Source organism: Arachis duranensis, chromosome 10 (genome assembly GCF_000817695.3).
Source record: "Arachis duranensis cultivar V14167 chromosome 10, aradu.V14167.gnm2.J7QH, whole genome shotgun sequence".
NCBI lineage: Eukaryota > Viridiplantae > Streptophyta > Magnoliopsida > Fabales > Fabaceae > Arachis > Arachis duranensis.
This window is the reverse complement of record NC_029781.3, coordinates 100,053,379-100,076,268: the sequence shown is the minus strand read 5'-3', so window position 1 is coordinate 100,076,268 and position 22,890 is coordinate 100,053,379. Positions and strand designations below refer to the sequence as shown.

The following is a 22,890-nucleotide window of genomic DNA, read 5'->3' as shown; positions in this document are numbered from 1 at the left end:
ACATCTTGATTTACATAGAAAATTTAAGAATTAATTAAACTAAAGAGTATAACTTCTAAAAAGACTGAAAAAATCTTAAAGGATTCTGTTAACAAATAAGACGTTCGTTAAGGTTAAACTTTACAATTATTCAATAAATTAGCAGTTAAACTTCTTAACTTTTAATTTCTTAAAGAATGCTTTTAGTAAAACACAATTAAAATAAATACTAATAAAATCATATATCTACCATAAAGCAAAGTATCTTGTGAAAATTAAACTTTAATACCTTAGTTAAAAGAACTCCTTTTTTTATGTCATTTCAATTTATTTTGAAGTACCCATAAATTCATCACCACCTAGCTAGGTAGCTCTAATAGTGAGAGATAGTAAAGTCGATTTGAACTCATCATAAAAATGTAACAGAATATTAACATGACCTAGGGAAGGAGAAAATACAACTGCATGGGAGCTCAAAAATGATATTATGAATTTGTAATCCTTCTTTTTATTTTATTTTTTTATTTTCCCCTCTTCTTATGACTTAGAAAGCAAGAATCAACCACTCTATGTTACTTAAATTTATATAAAACTTTTTTTTTATCTTTTGGTACAAAAGCTCTGATGGATTTTCACATCCCTGACCTGCTTCATTTGGAAGATGTGTTAATTAATATACCAACATCTATCATTCCAATATTTCAATATAATCTAGTATGTATATATCAGCATCACGTTCACATACATATTGAAGATTTCAAAGGAAAATCAAGAAATGAAAAGAATAAACAATCAAGCATGTCTTTACAAGAAAATTAAAGATAGATTGGCCTCTGTGTTGATTATTTAAAATTACACACGAAATTAAGCAAAATCCCCAAAAAGCAGGAGGAGGGAGAAAAGCTAGGCTACAGTGATCTAACAAATTACTAGAACCTACAGACAACAGAAAATTTCAGATATTGAGCGAATCATGCAACTCCATAACCAGATCTCGCAAATCAAGCTTCACTAACAACTATCCGTACATTCAAAAAGATCAAACACAAACACAACACTTGCCTTCTTCCATTATTATCATTTCAGTGCAGCTCATACGCAATACAACCATCAAACCTAGCTTCTATCATATCAATCAAAGAATCATCCAGAAATTCATGTAATAAAGGAGATCGATCGATCGATCTCGATCGAGTATTCAACGCAAGCACGTCGAGCCAAAAAAAAGAAGTAATTAATATTTTAAAAATAAATAAATAAAAAGACAACAAAAAAAAGGGGAAAAAAAGGAATAAAAGAAGGAACTCATGGATGATTATTAGTTATTAACGTACCTATTGCTGCTACAAAACTCATAAAGCTTTCCGCGGTTAGAGAAGATGATAAGAGCAACTTCAGCATCACACAGAACAGAAAGCTCATAAGCTTTCTTGAGAAGTCCATTCCTCCTCTTTGCAAACGTCACCTGCCTGTTTATCTTGTTCTCTATTCTTTTCAGTTCCACTCTTCCCCTTCCCATTCCCCAACTAACTAAAACTTCCTAATTTAATTTAATATACTTATTTTTATTTCTTATTTATTATTTATATTCAATTTTATTTTATATATACCTTCCGATTCTGCTTTTCTGGGTTAGTACACAAGTGCAGCCCCAATTTTGTGAAAACTGAAAACACAACTCAAACAATTTCCTTTTTTTTGGAAAATAATTAAACGTTACTTACTTGGATTTAAGAGTTTAAGTTATCAAGACTTTCAAGCCCTAGAGCGAGAGAGAAAGTAAAAAAATATATATATAAAAGAGAAGAAGGAAGAGATAGAATTAGAAATAGAAAATAAATGAACGAAGAAAGGTCACAACTCACAAACACACCCTAAAGAAGAAGGTTGTTGCGTTAAACTTAAATCACAAATGACATAAATCCTCTCTACCTTGGATTTTTATCCTCTCTCGGCTCTTTTTCTTTTTCATTATTTTATTTTATTTTTTATATATTATTTGGCACTGTTGATGAGAAAGGGCTGGTGTTAGTGTTACTGTGTTAGTTACCGGTTTCGTATAAGTTTCTTTTCATCGTGCTTTACTCGGCTATGGTATTTTTGGAAAGTTTTGCTTTCCCCATTTTCAGGATTCTTACGTGGAACGCACGCTCCTTTCTTTCACGAAGAATTTGGGGATACGCGTGTACCGCACTGGCGCGTGGTGACAGCTGGCTTATATGTCTTAATGTTACTAATAAAAATCTAGGGCATTCTTTTGATGCTTTTTACAAGTGTTTCTTTTTAAAAAATTATTATGTATATATTAAACTTAATTATTAAAATTAGTTATTGAATATTTTGGTATAAATATATATTATTTAATTTATTTTTAATATATATTGTACAAGTGTTTTTTTAACTAAATTTTAGTATGATTAATTATGATTGTGCATTTTATTTTTTATGCACGCACGTTTTTTTAAACCAAAAAAATTGTCTTGTACACATTTTTTATGGTATTTTTTATTTAACAAGACAAATATTAATATGTTAGGAATCTAAATTTTATTTAAAAATTTGTTTTGATCAATAGATTATTATTTATACTTGACAGAATTCGAATCTCGCTCATTTAATTAAGCGAAAAAGTGACATCTAAATTAGTTGACTTACACACATTTAGTTAGATTTTTTTTTTACGCCTTAATTTTCCTCTTTCAAATAAACCTGTTATTACTTATTCTAATATTCAAAATTTCGCCCTCGAGATTCTTCCTTCAATTTCATCTTTTATCCTTGTGATTCATCGATCATCGATCTTCTTCAATTTTCCCTTTTAACAATAGATGGATTTCAAGTTTAATCTGGATATTGATTTGATAATTATAATCTATTTTATTTAAGTTCGTAAATGCTTGCTTTCTCTATTTGGATAAATTTATGAACAATTATTTGTTGTTTATTTTTGTTAAATATTCTATGTTATATGTACCATATATTTATGTGATGCTTGCTTCCACATTCTATGTTCATACTTAGTTTCAAACTTCTTCATTTCTATGATTTCAAATGAGGATGCAAAGGTCGTCTGAGAGGTTACATCAGAGAGGTGATCCATCAAAGAAAGGCTTAATTATTTAATTATTAGATAAAGTATATTTTTTATCTCTAAAATTTAACAAAAAAAATTTAAAAATACTTTTAAATTTTGTTTTGTTTTAATTTTATCTCAAAAATATTCTATTTGCATCAACTGTACCGTGGCCGCTAATTTTTAAAAAAGTTTTAAGACCAATGCAACGATAATTTCATAAAAACAATCTTCTACACAAGTAAATCAAGCATAATTTCCATACATTTTTGTTGAATTAATCTTAAATTTTTTGAAAATTTAACTATCATAGGGTATATATATTTGATACTAATCAAAAACTGTTGGGACAAAATTTTTTTGGTGTCTAAACATGAAAAGAAACAAAGCAAACACTATCCTATATCGAGTAAATGATTTGCTGGAGATCAACACAAAGCTCAGACCAAATAACATGATTAGACTCTTGGCACCATATCTAGCCATCCAATCCGCAACTCTATTTGCTTCTCAGGGCACCCACTCAACGTGAATAAGCCAAAGACGAGATAAAAGCTCTTGAATCTTGTGAACCAAATATGGTACTTCAGATGAATAGTATTGAATACCCACTTGTAAGCTCATGCATGATGGGCGGAATGTCAAGACAATTCGTTTCACATATAATATCTCTCAAACCGCAATCCCAAGCTAAAACAAACCCTCTCCAAACAGCAAATAATATACTTTTAAAACTTTTTTCTAAACTTCAAGAACAAAAAATATATTTTATCCTTATTTTTTTTACTTTATAATTTTATCAAATTTTCAATTAAATTTTTATAATTTAAAAATTTATAATTAAGCCCTATATTAGATAAAAAAAAGTTTAATTTAATTTTTTCTAATTGTTTTATAAGAATACAAAATATTCTTGAAATATTTGTTTTTTGTGTTTGAAGTAAAGTGAACTATAAAATATTTTAAAAAATAAATATTTTATTGTATTTTTTCTTAAAAATAACAATTAATAAAAATTTAATTACACATTTAGTTTAATATAAAAATTTAATTATATTTTTAAATAATAAAAATTTAATTAAAGAGACTAATTAAAAAAAAAAAACAATATATAGTGATGTGAGTCATCTAACTGTACAAGTACAACTTAAGAACGAATTCACATATTTGATCCTTTTTGGATCACTCTTAGGCTATTGATGAAATGAAAGACCACTAATGGGGAAAAAAATATAGAGGGATTTAATTTTGGACAAAGAAGAGAAATAATCAACTAATGAAGCACCTACATCAAATGAGCCAATGAGGTAGAAGTCAACCTTTGGGTTAAGAAATCCGATATAGAAGCAATACTAAACGTAATTATAATTATGAGAAAGTTTTCTTTAAAAATGATTATATTGTGATTCCGTGAAATGTTAGAGGAAGGGGCCGGGGAAGAATATTGTTGTTGCAAGTTAGCTCTCTGACTAAGTCCGGTAAGATGGTCACCGGCCTAACAACGTTATTTCTAGGGTGCAGCGCAGTAGTCTATACACAAACTTCTTCTTATATTCATATTCGAATACTAAGAACACTAATCGAGAAATTCTAGATTTTCTCAATCTGAAATCTAAATACTCTAAATAATAAAGAATTTAACACACGCCTAAAGTATTTTATCTAATCTTAATTATTATACATGATCTCTTAGAATATTACTAACGGTTCTGCTACGTTACCAACAGCATATCTGCCAACTTCTGTCAACTCTTATTTATAATTATGTTTTATGGAAGTGTGATCGTGGATGTGTCTAATAAAAATATTTTTTTATAACTGTGTTTAATAGAAGTGTCTTTATAGAAATATTTTCTGGATGTGTCTCTTTATATATGTATTTAAAATATATTAATTATTAGACACATCTAGAACACACTTCCAAAAAACACAAATATAAATAAGAGTTGACAGAAATTGACAGATAATATGTTGGTACCCTATACTTTTTCTATTACTAATTTAAACGTTAAAATCTCTTACCAACATCCCACCATTAGTTTGTTGGATGACTGCCAATTAAAAATTTATAATCTTTTTTTTTCTAACTAACCTAACTTAGGATCTAAGTTAGTCCGATCCTGATACATATAGAGTAAATTAAAATGATAATTAGATCTTTGAGAATTTTAATTTTAGATTACGTAATCTTTCAAAAAAAATATTAATTAGATTTTTCACAATAATTAACAGTGAATATATATCCTTTTGTTAATAAATAGTGTAAAATAAAATGAAATTGTATGTCTATATATTTTATTATATACTGTGGTAAGTATTTTGTTATTGTCATATAAATATAGAAATAATATAGTTTTGGACAGTAAAATATTTATTATCTTTTAAATTTATATATAATATTTATCAATTATTCTCTATTTATTATGAATCCTATCAAAATAAGTAAATTTTACTCTAAAAATTATTATTTACATAACGATCTTTTATAAATAAATACATTTAGTAGATAAAGATACATATAAACACCACCATTAAATTTTACGTGATAAATTGATAGAAAGATATCACATGTCTATCATTTATTATCGTTAAAAACTAAATTAATAATTTTTTCAATGACTAATTAATCGTTTGAAGTCAAAATTTTTAGAGACTTAGGCTGGGTTTGGTAAAGCTTTTTCAGGAGGTGCTTGTGCTTTTAAAAAGCACAAGCACGTCATTTTGCGTTTGGTAAATTAAAAAGCTCAAGTGCTTGTGCTTGCGGCTTTTAAAAGTTAGGGGTGCTTTTGAAAGCACCTAGGAGGGAGCTTTTCAAAGCTAGCTTATACTTACCAAATTTTTTTCATTTTCCCGCACATATTTCCCGCTATTATATTGCCATTAAAATCTTCATATATTTCTAACTTCTCTTCCTAACCTTCATAAAATCTAACACAATCTTCATATATTTTTTATTTTTCAACCTAATCTTTTTTACCAAACCAAGCCTTAATTATCACTTTATTCATAAATATATTTTCTTTTGATAAGTAAAGTATTAGGTTACGCCCAAAATAATAAGGAGATACTAGAATTCTTAAAAAGATAAACTAATTATATAATCAAAACAAAATAATTTATGTATACAACAATCACATAATTTTTTTTTTAAAAAAAAATAAGTTGATAAGAAAAATATTATGAATGACTGCATCTCTACATGTTTCTTTACGAATTTTTTGAATGTATTTAAATTTTTATATAATTTTTTTATTATTTATCTTATGCTATTTTTATACTTTTAAAGAATAATAAAAATCAAATTTTAAATTTTTTTATTATAAAAATTTTAATTTCATGTCATAAAATAAATTTTTTAAATACTTAAGTTGATTAAAAAAAATAACATAAATAATTATATCTCGACATGCAACCAAATGCCCTTGATTTACCATAAACAACCACTAAATCAATCTAATCTATGCATATCCAAAGGAAACAAAACCTCCCACCAATCACCCTATTCTAATTCAACACAAATCACTATATTTTGTTAAACAATATGTAACTTATTTGATTTATTAATAATAAAATGTTGAAGAATAATGAGAAACAAAAAGAAAAAATAAAAAATATCTCTATTCATTGCAAGAAAAATATTAAATAGTATCAAATTTATTGTCAAATTTAACGTTAAACGTTAGTGACAGATTTACCGATAAATTTACTGTCAGATTTATTTTTCTGACAATAAATTCTATGGTAATATTTGAAAGAAAAAAATTGGCGCGGAATTACCAAATTTACTGGTAAAGCTCAATTAATAGAACGCTTCGTTTTGCTCATGCACAATGGTTTACCGTGAAATTTTATCTGCCAATAAAGCTCAATTAATAAAACGTTGCATTTTGGGTACGCTCAATGCATTATCGTCGGATTTATCCGCCGGTAAATCCGACGAAAAATTTTTCCTAAATTGGAATCGCACGTCATCCCCCTTCATTTTAAAATACCCACTCTCTCTCTCTCTCTAAACCTCCTTTTCCTCTCTCTCCCCCAAACTACCTCCAACAACCCCCCTTTGCTAGCGCCGGCGCCACCAACAATCTCCGAAGAGTGCATGGACTCTTTGCGTCGCGTTGGTCTCTCTGTCGCAGTCGTTTTCATCACTACTACCGTTGCTGCCGCTACCAGGCCACTGCTGCTGCTGCCCATTCCCTCATTCCTCCCTCCATGTAGGTTAGTCATCGCTGCCGTCATTGCGCTGCTGTCCGTTCTGCCACTACGCTAGAAAAGTTTTATGCACCACTACTATTTCTGGATAACTTACTCACTAGTTAGTTTAGTGTAGTTAAACCCTAAACTCTCATTTATGATGTATGTCTATATTCGTGATTATTTTGATTTTGTTTTATTTTTATTAGATTATAGGATTTCTTCTGATTTTATTTTTTTGTTTCTATTCTAATTTTGATTTTAAGATTTATTTTAGGTTCATTACTTTATTTTAATTTTGAAATTTTTTTATTTTTAAATTCATTATTTTTTTATGATTTTTTTTTTGTGTTTTTGATTTTTGTTATGATTTTTAGTTTGTTCTTGATTCTTGGTTGAGATTTTTTGTTATATTTTTATTTTGTAAATTTGAGTTCAGAAAATAGTACAAAAAAGAATATCCAAATAACAAATCTGTTATGGTTGTGAGTGTTTATTTATGTGAAATAATATTATTCAGTACTTGTTTTAAAAAAAATTGAATTAGTTTTTAAATTAATTTTAACTTGTTTGAATTTTAACTTCTTTTGTTATTTCAATTTTAGAATAATTAGGTTAGCAAGGCTAGTGGTAGGAGGTAAAAAATAATTATTTATTTTTAACTTGTTTTATAATTAATGATTGCTTTTGTTGTTATTTTCATAATTATTTTTTTATTGGTCTATTGAAACTTAAAATTCAATCACACATTAGTTATATCTCCACGTTTACTTTATTTCTAGTTTTGTGCTTATTCTTTGTTCATTTTATTGGTTATTATGCCTATAAAGTTAATGTTCAATTGTTCATATCTTATTTTTAGATAAAATTAAAGTCACTACGAAATGAAAATTTAAAGAGTACGATGATACCAAACATTAATAAGGTGAACATTCTCTGCAAATTTTATAGTTTATTTTCAATTCTTTCAAAATCTTAATGCTTGAAAGAAGTGAACAAAGTTATATGTTAATTTGGTTGGTAATAGGTGAAATTTTAATTTAGATTAAACTTACTAAATTAATTGCATAGGCAAAGAGTAATAAGATATAATATATGAATTATCTTTTATTGAACATAAAGATTCATAATTGGCTTTAATTTTTTTATAAATGTCCAAACAATTTTTTAAGATAAGTTTATAGTCATAATGTGCATATATACTTAATTGTTTTTTCTATTTATAGAATATGGAGGTTATTGTCCTATAATTCTTTTTCTTTTTGTACTTTAGTTTTATCTTTTTTACTTGTTTGATTGATTGGTATTAGTTATATATGCTTTTATTCTCTTCTATTGTAGGAAGAGAATGGTGATGAGTAAATTTATAAAAATAAAATAAAATTTAAATTTACCAGCAGATTTACTGACAAAATTTAAGTTTACCGGCAGATTTACTGACAAATTAATTTGTTGGTAATTATTAATTTAGTTATTAGTAAAAATATATTACTTTCGAATTTATCGAGTGATAAATCTGACGATAAAAGTTATCGGCGAAAAATTTTCGACAGTAATTAGCAATGAATAAGAAAATTTGCCGATAAATAATTATGGCGAGATTTATACCATTGAATTTATTTCGACAGTAAATTTGTCAATAAATCTGACGGTATCCGACAATTTTTTTTATAGTAATCTTAGCTTGATTTTACTGAAATTTTTTAAAGGATAATTTATTATTATTATTATTATTATTATTATTATTATTATTATTAGAAGTTTAGAACCACTAATACCAAAGCTAGATTTGGTTAATATAAAGTAAGCTGAGAATTTCCTTGGTGATCCTAAATATGACAACAATATCTCGTAGTCTATTTATTTCGTGATTATTATTATTTAGTGGTCACATACCTATTTATTTGTCACATTCTTCTAAGTTCTAACTTCTAACCGTATAAAGAAATGTGAAGGATTTGGGTTTGAGCAGAACCCATAAATGATATGTGACTAAGGTAAACTTAGTTGCAAAAACACTCTCATGTCAAATTTTAAGATTAAATGTACACAACAACTATAGCCTACGTACAAATAATGTCATCCACTTGTTGTATTATATGTCTAAAGAGACAAATTATGTAGGACCCTGTATTCCAAATAAGGAATATAATTTTATGTATCTATCTCTCATTAAAATCCACTTTGGTTTCACTACTTTACCGGGTGCTGCATTTTTTGTGGCCAAGAAAAGAGCACAACTTTGCTTATCTCTTCTTTGAATTTTGCTATGATTTTAATTTCAAAAGCTAAGGTACTATGTACGTTTTCGTTTCGGTTGCCTCATCTTCCTTTCATCACATGGTGTGATTGCTACTATTGGGAAGTTATAAGGAGAAATGATATACGTAATTGTTTGATTATTTATGGCGTTACTTTTTTTTCATAGTTAGATGTTTTATTTTTCAAAATAAATTATAAAAAAAGTTAGAGTACTGTCAGAATTTAGTATTTTGGTTATCATTTAGTCATTTATATTTAAAAGTATGCGATAACGTATATTATTAAATTATTAGAGTAAAAAAATAATACTAAAAAAATTGAATTAATAACTAAATAAAAATAAAAAATAATAAATTTTGATGACCCTTCATTATTTTTTTAAATTATTATAATTGGCCTAATGGACACAACACACAAACAAGTGAAAACACCTAAAGTTAGGACCTAAAGACAGTGTTAAAAAACCCTAGCAAAGGAGGCTAAGTTTGGTCCTCTTAATAATGTTACGTATCACAATAATTGGATTTTTTTTTTTACTTAAATAGACAAAAAAAAAATAACTAATAAAGCAAATTCCCTTATCCAATATTATTTACACATATGTTTTTATTTAGTATAAAACTATAAATCATAATAGGTTATTGCTATTTAAAAATATATACATAATGCGCATTGGATTAGAACATGTTATTGTTTTAAAAGTTTTTCTTAAATTCCATTATTAAGGTATTTGTATTTTTCAAAGACATAAATACTTACTTTTAAAATGATTTTTATTTTAATTTACTAAAACTAGCTAATATAATTTTCGAAAAACCATGATTCAAAAATTGCCTTTATTAGTAAATTACTTTTGAAAAATACAAGTTTAACTGAATTGTCTTGTTTCCTGAATTTATCCTTACATAAGACTGTACACATTAAATTTAATAAATTGATTAAATGAAATTATTGTAAAATCCTAGTATTTAATACAACTAGAAATAAATAAATTAGTTTCGTTATACATCTAAATATTTTTATTAATAAAGTCTAATTAAATTTATCTAATTTCTACAAAAATTATTCATATATGTGTAAATCATACGTTTTTTTTTCATATAAAAAATAACACTAAAACTTTTTAATTATAGTATAAATTTTTTTAAATTTAGATACTAAAATTTTTAAAATTTTAAATTTGATATATTATTTAAATTTGATTTGACTGGATCAAATAAAAAAATTGTATTGGAAGGTTTTTGTTAAATAAATAAAATAAGTGAAGTATATATTTATAAGGGAGTAAGTACATTGGTTAATTAAATGTGTGCATTAATATAGTCCAACCTAGAGGTCAACAATTTCCAAGAGTGAGATAGCTAATTAGGTTGTAGCACTGTTGAGTGGGGAGCACTACGTGTACTCTTCTTATAGGCTACTGTGTACAGTACCAGGTGACGCAGAGGCAGATGGAAAGAGAAAACAATTTCCTCTGCTTACGTGGACACGTGTCGAATTAAGATAGGAGGACTACGTACAGGGCCATTCTTGGATTTTCACACTGGTGAGTCTACTGTTTTAGCACTGTGCAATCAATGTGCATTCTATTCTATTCTATAATACGAGGCAGCTGAAAAACTGGGTAGATTCGAGTATTCGACCCCTGACAACAGCTCCAATAATCATATCAAAACTATTGCTTTTCTATATATATATNTATATTTTTTTTATATAAATTAAATTAATTAGTGTCGATTTATGATGGTATATCAAATGAATTAGATTCGATTTACTATTGGAATAATTCATATACAATGTAAATCGATACAACTAAATTGAATTTTTTTAAATGAATCAAATTTAATTTATTCGATTTACTATTTGCACCGAGAGATTATAATTAATTAATTAATTATTTTTTATTGACTTTAAAACATAATTATCAATAAAAAATATCTCTGTTTAAATTTAAATAAAATATAAAAAAATTAAAATGAATAATAATAGAAATTTAAATTTTGTATTTTAGTTCAAATTAAAAAAATTATATTTTTATAAACTTATAAATTTAAAATAGAACAATAAATAATTTTTTAAAATTTATTAAAAATTATCCTTTAATTCATTAGCATCTAAGAATTATTATTGAAATTTTTGAAATTGAAAATGTTAATACAAAATGTAGCCCTCCAATTAGTATACCAGTTAAAATTTGAATTTTTAAAAATTTAAAATAATAGATAGTTATATATTATAAACTAATTAACTATATTGATACAATATGTAATTTGAATAATTGATATAATATAAAAATGATTTTACTTAATAAAAAACTAGTTTTATCATGAAATGAAAATTGAGAGACGAATTTGATTATTATTTCTATTTAACTATCAACTTGAAAAATATTTTATATTATTAAATAATTTTTGATGTAATATTATGGCAACTCGTAATTTGAAATCTTTTGTTTAAAAAAAATTATAATTTCAGTTAAATATATTTGTTTTTGGAGTTACAAAATCCACACATTATTTTATTTTAGTAACAACTATTCATCTGAGTGTTTTGGTTGCATATGGTTAATTAGTTAGTGGTTACCCTTTTGAATTTTCTTTGTTATTGGCTTCCAACACAATTTATTAATAACAAATGTAAGAAGTTCTAAATGATACTTTACCACAATTTTTTACTCTTTTTCTTTTACATAATAAGGTTATATTGTTTTACTCTAAATTTCTTTTAATTTTAAGTAATTAGATTAGATAAAATTAGGATTCACTCTATTATCTTTTAATAAAAAAATCATAAACTTAAAAATTATTCCGTGAAAATACCTGAGAGTAGGTATAAGAATTCATGATAATAACTTAAAAGTAAACAAAACATTTAGATACTATGAGAATATACGATACTAAAAAGTATTTTATTCATAAATTAAAAATACAATCTAATAATAATAATAAAATTAATTTAATATCAAACTAAATAAATATATAATATACATGCATCATGAATGCAGTAATTTGCAAATAAAGTCAAATTTGCCATATTAGAGACTACATAAAATTTTAAACCCAAAAAAAGCATGTGATTTCAGTAATTATGAACTCATATTTTTAGACTAAATTCTTAAGATGATTTCTGAAATTGATGTGGTGCATAAAAATTATTTTTAAGATTTTAATTGTATTAATTAAGTTTTTGAGATTGAAAAAATTACATCATATTAGTCTTTAATCCATTTTTTGTTAATGACGCGCTGAATTAACTTAATGACTTAGACCTTTGGTGACGCGTGTTATCTCATAGTTTGGACACGCATAACGATATAATGATATATCGGTCATTGTTGTCAAACTCACGAGTTAACTCATAAACTCGTACGAATTTACGAGTTTAGGTAGTGAAATTGAGTTACACAAACTCGTTTTGGAGTAAACTCGGATAGACTCGCATAAATTTAGTCAAACTCGCGAGTTTGAAAGCGAGTTAATGAGTTTGCGTTGGGTGCCCATTTTGCCCAAAAACAATGTCATTTTTGGCATTTTGACAAAAAAACCGAAAAAATGCTACCCACTTATCCTAAATTCCTAATTGGCTCGGTGACTCCCTCTTCTCTCACTCTCCGATGTTCTCTCTCTCTCTCTCTCACTCATTCATTGTTCTGACTTCACTCGTTTGTCATTCATCGCCGTTCTCCATCGATTGGCGCTGTTGCTCCTTTGTCTGCTCAGCTTTGTGCACAACCCCGCGTCTCACTCTCTGCTCTACTTCTCGTCTTCTCCTTATCTCACTCTCTGTTCTCTTTTACACATCAAGCCTTTGTTGTGTCCGTCGCGCTGCCGTCGAGCCTCTACCGTCACGCATAGTTGCATACGTTCGTCAAGCTTCTACCGCCTTTGTTTATCTGCTCTGTTTTACTGTCATCGGTCACCATTTCTCTACCTGCACTGCTACACAACCTTTGCGGCTTCTCTTCCTGCATGACCGTGTCACTTTACTGCCTTCATTCAGGTATGTTTTTCTAAAAAGGTTTCTAGTTGTTACTTATTACTAATTTAATTTTTTAGTTGTTCTGATCTCTGGGATGGTATAAATTATGAATGTTTAAATTATGATCATTGTTAATTCATTTTTTTGAATATCTAAATTTTGATCATTGAAAGCTATTGCAGTTACAAATTTAGTAAATTACAATAACACACTGTGTGTCTATGTTAGTATATCATATGGTTCAATGTTCATAGTTGATTATTTGATTTAGAGGAAGAATTTTTATTTAAGGACAAACTTACTAATTTGATTATTTATTGTTGATTTAAGGATAAAAATGTTTGAAAATATTGGTTTAAGGACAAGATGGTGAAGATGAAGATATTGATGTCATGGAAGATGAAGATATTGAAGGTCGATTTTTAGTTTATTACGCCGTTTACTTGTTATTTTGTTATTTTTTTTTTGATTGTGTTATTTGAAGCTTTGATTGTGTGTGGATTCTATGTTAAACTAAATGCATATTTATGAAGGATTTAAATATGTGTTCTAAAGTACCTGTTATAATTATGATACTATTTTAATTTATTATATGTTTTGAAGTTGAATTTATTAATTTTGAATGTCTAAATTTGAGTAAATATATATCGTATATTTATATTTAAAAAATTTATAACAGGTAAACTTGTACGAGTCTACGAGTCGAGTTTAGGTCAACTCCACGAGTTTACTTAGACTCGCGAGTTTGACAACCTTAGTATCGGTCAACGACACATAGCATGATGATGTGGATGGTTAATATTATTTGTCTACGTGTCATTCACATTGTCATCGTTACATATGTACCAATTGGTCCATGACTCATTTTAGTCATTGAAATTGAATGTTGTGAACCAAATTAGTCTCTTCATCAGTTTTTTCTCCTTTTTTTTATAAATTTAAAATTTTTAATGTCTTTGAATATACTAATTTTAATTTTATCTTTTTACAAGTTATTTAAATACAAGTGTTTTTATAAAATATTTTTAAAATTTTAGTTTTAATTATACAATTTTTTATAATATTTTATTAAGAGAATTATGTGAGATATTGATAATGATTTAGTAAAGAGTGAAGTTAAGAATACAATAATATTTCTTAATACAAATTTTTTAATATTTAACACCTTAAGAAATATTTTAAGAATACTTGATAAGATACTTGTTAACTAATATAAATTTATTATTCCCATCTGTTTTAAGAATGTCTGATTCCCCCATATAATTGACTTCTTACTAAATTAATAAGATAGATTTATACTATCGATTATAATAATTTATTTTATCTATAACTTAGCTAAGCTGTCTTTTCATATCTTACATTATTAACTTAGGCACTTATTGTAACCATGGCTTGAACAGTATTAAAACAGTTACAAATAAACACAAGAGGTAATAATAAAATTTTGAATTTAGCTAACATGTACTCTAATAATACAAATTAAAATTATTAATTAAAAAATTTATTATAAAAATTGTATAAATTGTGAAAAAAACTGATGAAAAATTAATGTTGTACAATATTCAATTTAGGGACTAAAATGAGTCATTTGATACAAAGTAAGGGACTAATTTATTGTATACGTAATGATGACATAGTGGATGACATGTGGACAAATAATATTATGACATGTAGCAAAATAGTATTGTGAAATATAGCATAACCATCCACGTCAGCATGTCATGTATCGCTGACCAACACGTCATTATACCATTATACATGGCTAAACCATGAGGTGACACGTATCACCAAAGATCCACATTATCTATCTACCCACGTCAGTATGTAGTTAACGAAAAATAAATCAAAAATTAATATAATACGATTTTATTTATCTCAAGAATGTAATTAATACAATTAAAATTTTAAAGATAATTTTTGTATACAGCGTCAATCTCAAAAATCATTTTTGGAATTTAGTCCATATTCTCTATGTGCCTAAACATTTCCAAATTTTGAAATGCATGACTTACTCTATAAATCTATATGCATTAAACTGACAAATTAATTGTGCATTTCCGCCCAAAGAAACGTGATTCATCTTCCAAACTGTGCATTCTTATTTATAGGCGTATGCGTGTTTGTGTGTGTGATATAAACCTCTTAAGATTAAGAACAACCAATTTTAGGTTAATTCTGAGGAGGGATTCTTATCCCAGACACATTGGACATATACTGTTTCTTCTTTTGCAATTATGGCACTATTATACGGAATAGCTAATGACTCATTCCCTATAGATCTAGGGGGTAAAGGAACAGTAAACATTCACAAAAGTCACCTCCTTATTAGGTTCATAGCATAGTCTTCAATTTAACCAACTGACAACCCAGACCGAATTTGAGAGTTGAGACAACTGGTTGGTTCTAAATTATTTTGGATTCCAGTGACACTAAAGTCTTGCATATTAGCATCAAGGATTCTTTCCTTGTTTTTTACCATTAACAATCATCTAAATATAAGTCTCTTTAATCATGCTAAACAACTTTACTATTTCTCTTAAAATCATAGTCCAACTTTCACTCTTTTTCATTATACTTATTACTAGTGTTTCTTGTAATTATTATTTTGAATTAATTTCATATTTTATTCTTTTATCAATTTCAAAATTTTATAAAAATCTATCAAATTTACAAATCAATCAATATTCAATTTCAATTTCAATTCCAATTCCTCTCTAACAATAGTGTACTTTTACCATATTTTTTATTTTTTAAAAAGTTGAAGTTAAAATATCCAATATGTCAAAATCCAAAACTCTTATTTTTTTTTTCAACTATGAAACTTATACCAATTACACATTCAAAAATTCATGAATATCAAAATTTAGATTTCCAAAATTTTTATTTTCTTTTTTTTAATGATCTTCTAGCATTCCTAATGTTTAAAGATTAAATAACAAGGATTTAATGTCCCAACCAAAGTTCTAAAAATCGAACCGGTCATCAAACTGCTTTAGTTACTGGTCCAAACGATTCAACCGAAAAAACTGTTTTATAATAAAATAATAAATAAATTTAAAACATATTCCAAATTTAAAGCGCTACATGAAATGCCATCGACCAAAATCTTATAATATTATCAAAATACAATCGCAAAAGTTAAATAACAATAGGAAATATCCAAATATGAAATATCAACATGAAAATGTCATCCATCATCAAAATCTGCAAAAACTTGCTACAGATTTGTAGATAATTAACATAGTTATACTTCCATTCAAAATGACTGGATTGAATCTCAGTGCACAAGTCAAAGACAGAGAACATTGCCTTATATAGCTGAGTCAAAAAATAAAACAAAAAATAATAGTGTTGCACAACAAACACAAAATAGAGCCTGAAACAAAAAAATCCAACACGGCAGAGGCAGCGAGTGGCGGAGATTGAGAGCAGGGCAATAACAGAACAATGAAACAGATTTTTTTTAAATAACAATCAAAACATAATCATATAATCACCAATTGCAAAATTTTTTGTTCATACAAACAGAACAATGAAAACATTCAGCATATAATGACTGAGGCAGAAAACAGTCTGAACAGAGTATATTGGAAGAGAAAAATTGGAAGATAGTCACAATCTAAGCAAATGCTACTTGATTGGCAGAAAACATTATTATGAGCAAATGCTTCTTGATGTATATTATCATCCATAATTGAAATTAAGAAACTACCTCCTATAAGAATTAAGAAACCTGTAATTCAATTCCAAAGATTTGTGAACGGAAATAACATGTTGATAGCAAAATCGCTAATCAAATACCAAAGTGACATTCATTTTTGTTTTCAACAATGATTAATTACAAAACTTCTTTTGTGATTTTGCAAAGGAATCACCACAAAATCCCACATAACATATGCCATTGGCATACTGGCCACTGGGGCATGTAGGACCTCATCTTGGCATACCGAAAATATTAAGATTCCAAACAACTTTCGAGTCCATAGCTATTGTTGTAAAGTTCAGCTCAGAGGAGCTACAATACCCAGAGGAAAATAACATCCGCAACCTGAAAGAGAGAGCTGATTTTTCTGTCTAGTTTGTCTAATTCATTTATCCTTTTTGTTTTAATTATAATCATTTCCGCAGATACATGGGACATTTCCCTTAAAGGTTTTCAGAATAGAAAAATCTCAATATCATGAACACATAGAGGAAAATACTGTTTGAAATGAGCCTAACAATTGATGACTGACTAATAAACATTGAAAATCAACTGTGAATGAAAAACTCAATATGTATATGCAGAACAGCAAAGGCAAGTAATGAAATGTGCTTCTCATACCCGAACCTCCCTCACAGGGATACGAGGCTAATCTAGTAATTTACTTATTGCTGCCCCAAAGCAGGAAGAACATAATTCAAAACCCTAGAAAGTAGATGCAGCAGTCAAATGAGCTTGAAAGGGAGAGGCCAAGGAGTGGACCTGGGGACTTCCACTTTGTCCTTGATCCGTTCTATCATCTTCTCCTTCTTCGGCCTAGCGTTACCGTACGATCCCTTGAATCTCTTCCCCTTCTTCGTCTTCTTGTCACCTCGCCCGCACACCGTAGGTAAACCTCCTCCTCCACACGCCGTCGAGGACGCCGTCAACCACCTTGCAGTGGCTGCTATGCCGCACCGCTGCATCGCACTGCTCGCCATTCAGATACAGATACCTTCCACTGAGGATGCGGAAAGCTCATGGTAGACAGACCTTGTGCACGATATTATGGGCTAGGCCCAATCACCATAACTTGGGCTGTCTTTCAACTGTCTCTCACGGCCCTATAAATACTAAGTATACGATGAATGTGAGTTGGAAGATATGAATACGGCAATACGCTAAACAAATTGTTGGACTAAATCTCCGTTTTGGTCTCAAATTTAAATTTATCTATATTAGTCATTTATATTTAAGTTTGGGCACCAATATGGTTCTTCAACTTTTTCGATGATTAGGCAAATGGAGTGCTCAGATGACACCCTTCCTGTCACGTTAAACGCTATAACGGCTAGTTGATGTGACGAGAGTTATATTTGTATTCAATTTAGTCCCTCAAACCCTAATTATCTTATTATTTATCTGAGTTATAATGGTCATCTCAGCACTCCATTTGCCTAATCATCGCCAAAAATGGTCGAGGGATCACATTGGTGCCTGAACTTAAATCTGGAAGACCAGTATAGATAATTTTGAATTTTAGAGACCAAAATGAGTGATCGCGTGAATTTTAAGGACCAAATTGCTGGTATAAATTAAAGCATAGCCAAATGAGGAAGTATTTGCTTGTGTGGTCTTAGATCTTTATCATTAGCTAGATTTTAAATTGGAATTAAGTCATTAACCAAATTAAGTTAATCTAATTAAGAGAGTATCAGTAAATCAAGAAAATTAGAGAATATTAGATATTACAAACATGAAACATTGGATGAGATTAATCTTAACATTTATCTCATTCATTACATTCTCATCTTTTTATTTGTTTTTTAGATTTTAGATTTTATTTATTTATTCATTCTATTATTTGAATGATCAAATAGTGAATTTTTTTAAATTGAATTTGCTAACTGATGGATAATCTTCGAAGAAAATATAATTCTTTTACTATTTTTTATTACTTGTGAGTTGTGATCGGTGCACTTGTCCTAACTGAGATTTTATAATTCAGTTACAAAAATAATAAAGGGGCACTTATTGGCTATTTTGGCCTAAACATTTTAATGAATTATTTTTGAGAAGATAATTCCACGTTTATATGATGTCGATGTTGACTTTGTTGGCCATAACACTTCTTTTTCCAGCCTTTTGTCCTTTAAAAACAAATAGTCATTCACTCGGTGGAATCAATTATGTTGATTAGGAAAGAGCATCTATCATCATAAACCAAATTTATTCTAAATGATAGGGGTCACCTCAATGGAATCTTCACATCTATTAACTTTGTTTTAAAGTAGCATCCATCTAGCTTTTCTTTTCTTTTTTTTTGAATAGTATTCTCCAATCCGATAAGTTTAAAGACTAATCTGCTGCAAATCAAAACTCTATTTAAAGATCTGCTACTACTGGCCAATGAATTGCTATATACACAAAGCAAAATTCAAATCTCCGACACTTGTTTAAGCGAACAGTAAACTGATCACTTGACAAGGGCGAAGCTACATACATAAAAAGGGGGCAATGATCCCCCTAATTTTAATTTTTTACATGTAAATTATATGTAAATTTCAGTTTAGCCCCCCTTATTTAGTCTTATTTTATTGTGTAAATATTTTTGGTCTCCCTCTAATATTTCACCTAGGTCCGCCCCTGTCACTTGACTCTAGCTTTATTCTTGTAAGAATATCATTTCCAATTTGACATGTGGCCCAATGACAGAACAAATTAATCAATATAATGGTGTGTTCCCTAAAAAGCAAGAAAGTGAAAAGGATAGACTATTGCAATGCTTACCTTATCAGTCAAGGACAATAATGGAATCAAAATATTACAAACCAACACATACCGCTAATCCTGATTAACAAGCAGCATCTTGATCATGCATCTGTTCTTGCAACAAGGTATAAAGGATAAAACTGCTGTTACATATCACCATCTGTGAGGTTTTCTTGCCACAATATAAATAAAATCACATTGATTATTGTTTAGAACATTCAGGACATGAAAAGTAACCTCTGGCTTGACATTTTACACAAGATATCTGCTTGACCTTTGATTGATAACCAAGATTTTCATACAAGTCATCTATGAGGTTACTACCGAGTCTTAGTATTCCACCTTCTTTGACTGAGCCAGTTCCTTTACATCTAGAACAAGCTAATCTCCTCAGATTGCCACATCGCCTGCACATCCCCAGTGCACTGCAATCAAGGGGATATATGTTAAAACTTGAAAGAACAATTGAAAAATTTTAACAAATAAAAGCCTCAGTAAGTGTTTGTTTACAATGTCATTTGCATTATAGTTTCACATAATCTATGTTGTTATATTTATCTTAATATAATTAATTCTTGTGCTGCAGGTGCCAAAGTGTGAGTAGCATTAAAAATCTGTCACCAGAATTCACTTGAAACATTAGTGCACGAGAAAAATCCAAGGGTCTGAAAGATTCAACACCATGACACTGAATCAGATTATAGAACCGGCCAAAAGGCAATGGAAAATTGATGCCAGATAAAGACTCCCACAATTAGAAAGCAGCAACAATGACTTCAAACATTCTTGGGAGTGTGAAAAACTTCAAGACTGACTCAAAGTGAATCTTTTCATGATCCAATAACACTATGTGAAGATGTTATAAAGCAGACCTACAATGGACCCAAAAATACTAGATTCTGGGATGATTTAGCACTATTTAATTTTTAATATGGTTAACGCTCCAAGTCCTTATCTACTTCTGAGCATGAGGGGTGTATCAAGTCTCATATTGGATTGGGCTAATCACATTTGGCAGAGGTAATACCAAGGTTTCCTTTCAAGACTTCTAGCAACCATTGGTAATGGGATGGAGAGGGAATTGGCCCATTTTTGTGGGACTCTCCTTCACCATCGGTTTGTACCATTGTTGTGACAAGACTTGGTAGCTCCAAAGGTTATGGAGGCGGTGGTAGTGTTGCTGCGTTCGGAGGGCCAGGGAATCTAGGGTGCAAGACTTTGTGGATGCGCCACATCCTCCACCATAGTGCCCAACTTAAGAAGTGTTTTCAAATAATAAAAAAATTGACCTTAATTTAAAGTATTACAGTCAACATAAAATACAACTTATGAATATACTGCCCAAGTGAAAATTTTAAAGATAGAACTTATATACCTGAAATCTTTAGCAAAATCATGGGAAACATGTTCATAATTATCATAATTGACTAGTATTGTTCCTGTTCGTTGTTGACTTGGGACACTCATGCATGTAACTCTTGCTGGCCGTGAAATTTTGTTTGTTATGCATAAATTTGTCTCATTCATAATTTCATAGGAAAATTTTCTAGCAAGCATTTGAAACAAGAAAGTTGAACTACAAATGCAGCTCTTAACAAACGCAAATGTGATCATGGAAGCCTCCAAATAGGCACAGAAATGAAAAAGCATAGTGTCTGCCTATTACATAGCTTGGTTAATCAATTTCCTGATGATTGGTATGATACATTGAATAATACTTCCCAAAAGGAGAAAGTGAATAAGTAGGTTTTGAGCATTTTATGGCTTCTTTCAAGTTTTGATGATAGAGTTTAGCTAATGAATACTCTTACGACACTCGTTCGCATAATCCTATAAAAAAGGCCAGGCTACTTCAAATACTAAGAAATGGTAAGATATGTATCATGCAACAAGTTTGAATTCTTGGAAGGTGTGCTAAGAGCCCCAAAAAAGGGTTAAGAACATTGAGGGGAAAACGATAAATTCAATTTCACCATTGAGGAAAACTGTTATGATACAAGTCTATCACTACATGATCATATATAAGAGTATAATAACTATTAACTAACTAATGAATCATCAAACTCACTCAACTAGTACACATGCAAGATTAGCTTATTGTCACACACCCAGTAGCAGAGATGTTCAAGGGAAGCATCATTATAAATTGACATTTTATTATAATTATAAATTGTGTGGTCTGTTCTGTCTAACTTATCAAACAAAATGTAAAATGTCAATGTACTCTATGTACTCTTGTGTATTTATGTCTATGTCTCTCTCTGTTAAATTGACACAGCAACCAAACACCGCCTAACTGTGATTTTAGGGGTTAGTTAGAAGAGAATGAGAAATATAAAAAGAAAAATAAAGTATACTTGGAAATAGGAAAAAAATTGAGTGGGAATTTGTGGAGAGATTGGCCTTTCTAAAGCCAATTGATCATTTCTTGTAATTGTTTACACACATACATTCTTTACTCAATACATTTTTCCACCCATTTGGGAACTATCTCATTGATATTCCCTCATCTGTGATTTGAGCATTCTTCACCTATCTCTATCTGCTATTTCTCTACTGCCACTTCCTATACTATTTACTCTATTTCTGTTCTGTCTTCCTCTTACACTCATACAACTACTAACACAGAATAAATAGAAATGAAGTTGAAAGACCAAATTAAAATACAGTTAGAGAAGAGAAGAGTAAGTTAACCTGCGCTGAGAAGAAGAGAAGAAAGCATCGATTTTGGGGGCAGCAATGGTGGCACAAAGGAGAAGCGTGCCAACTCCCAAACCTGCAACTTCGCTTGCTGTGATGTTATCCATTTTCTCTTGTTATCAAGCTTCTCAAAATATTTTAATATCTTGGTTCAAGGCCTTTTGGGCCTAGGCCCATTATTTATTGATATTACTTCCCTTCCTTTATAACAAGCATAAAAGCTCGACTATAAAACACGGACCACCCCTTA

The 22,890-nt window shown here is 29.0% G+C and overlaps 3 protein-coding genes across 4 annotated transcripts in view; all 3 read right to left on the bottom strand.

Annotated features, from left to right (window-relative positions):
* The window catches only part of LOC107471364 (agamous-like MADS-box protein MADS2), a 7,056-nt gene extending 5,155 nt beyond the window's left edge, over window positions 1-1,901 (bottom strand). The window contains exon 1 of one of the 2 annotated variants that reach the window (XM_016090821.3): window positions 1,314-1,901. In XM_016090821.3, the coding sequence (XP_015946307.1) occupies window positions 1,314-1,498 (185 nt within the window). In that variant the 5' untranslated portion in view covers window positions 1,499-1,901. The remainder of the gene's footprint in view (window positions 1-1,313) is intronic. The other variant, XM_016090822.3, reaches the window with a different exon arrangement.
* A 15,774-nt stretch (window positions 1,902-17,675) lies between these two features.
* On the bottom strand, window positions 17,676-18,255 carry LOC107471387 (30S ribosomal protein S31, mitochondrial). Its single transcript, XM_016090846.3, has one exon. The coding sequence runs from the start codon at window positions 18,167-18,169 to the stop codon at window positions 17,915-17,917; it is 255 nt and encodes an 84-aa protein (XP_015946332.1). The 5' UTR covers window positions 18,170-18,255; the 3' UTR covers window positions 17,676-17,914.
* Window positions 18,256-19,914: 1,659 nt separating this feature from the next.
* On the bottom strand, window positions 19,915-22,753 carry LOC107471385 (uncharacterized). The gene is made up of 2 exons (XM_016090844.3): window positions 22,635-22,753; window positions 19,915-20,365 (listed from the first exon to the last, which is right to left on the bottom strand). The coding sequence occupies exons 1-2, from the start codon at window positions 22,745-22,747 to the stop codon at window positions 20,143-20,145; spliced, it is 336 nt and encodes a 111-aa protein (XP_015946330.1). The 5' UTR covers window positions 22,748-22,753; the 3' UTR covers window positions 19,915-20,142.
* Window positions 22,754-22,890: the final 137 nt, after the last annotated feature.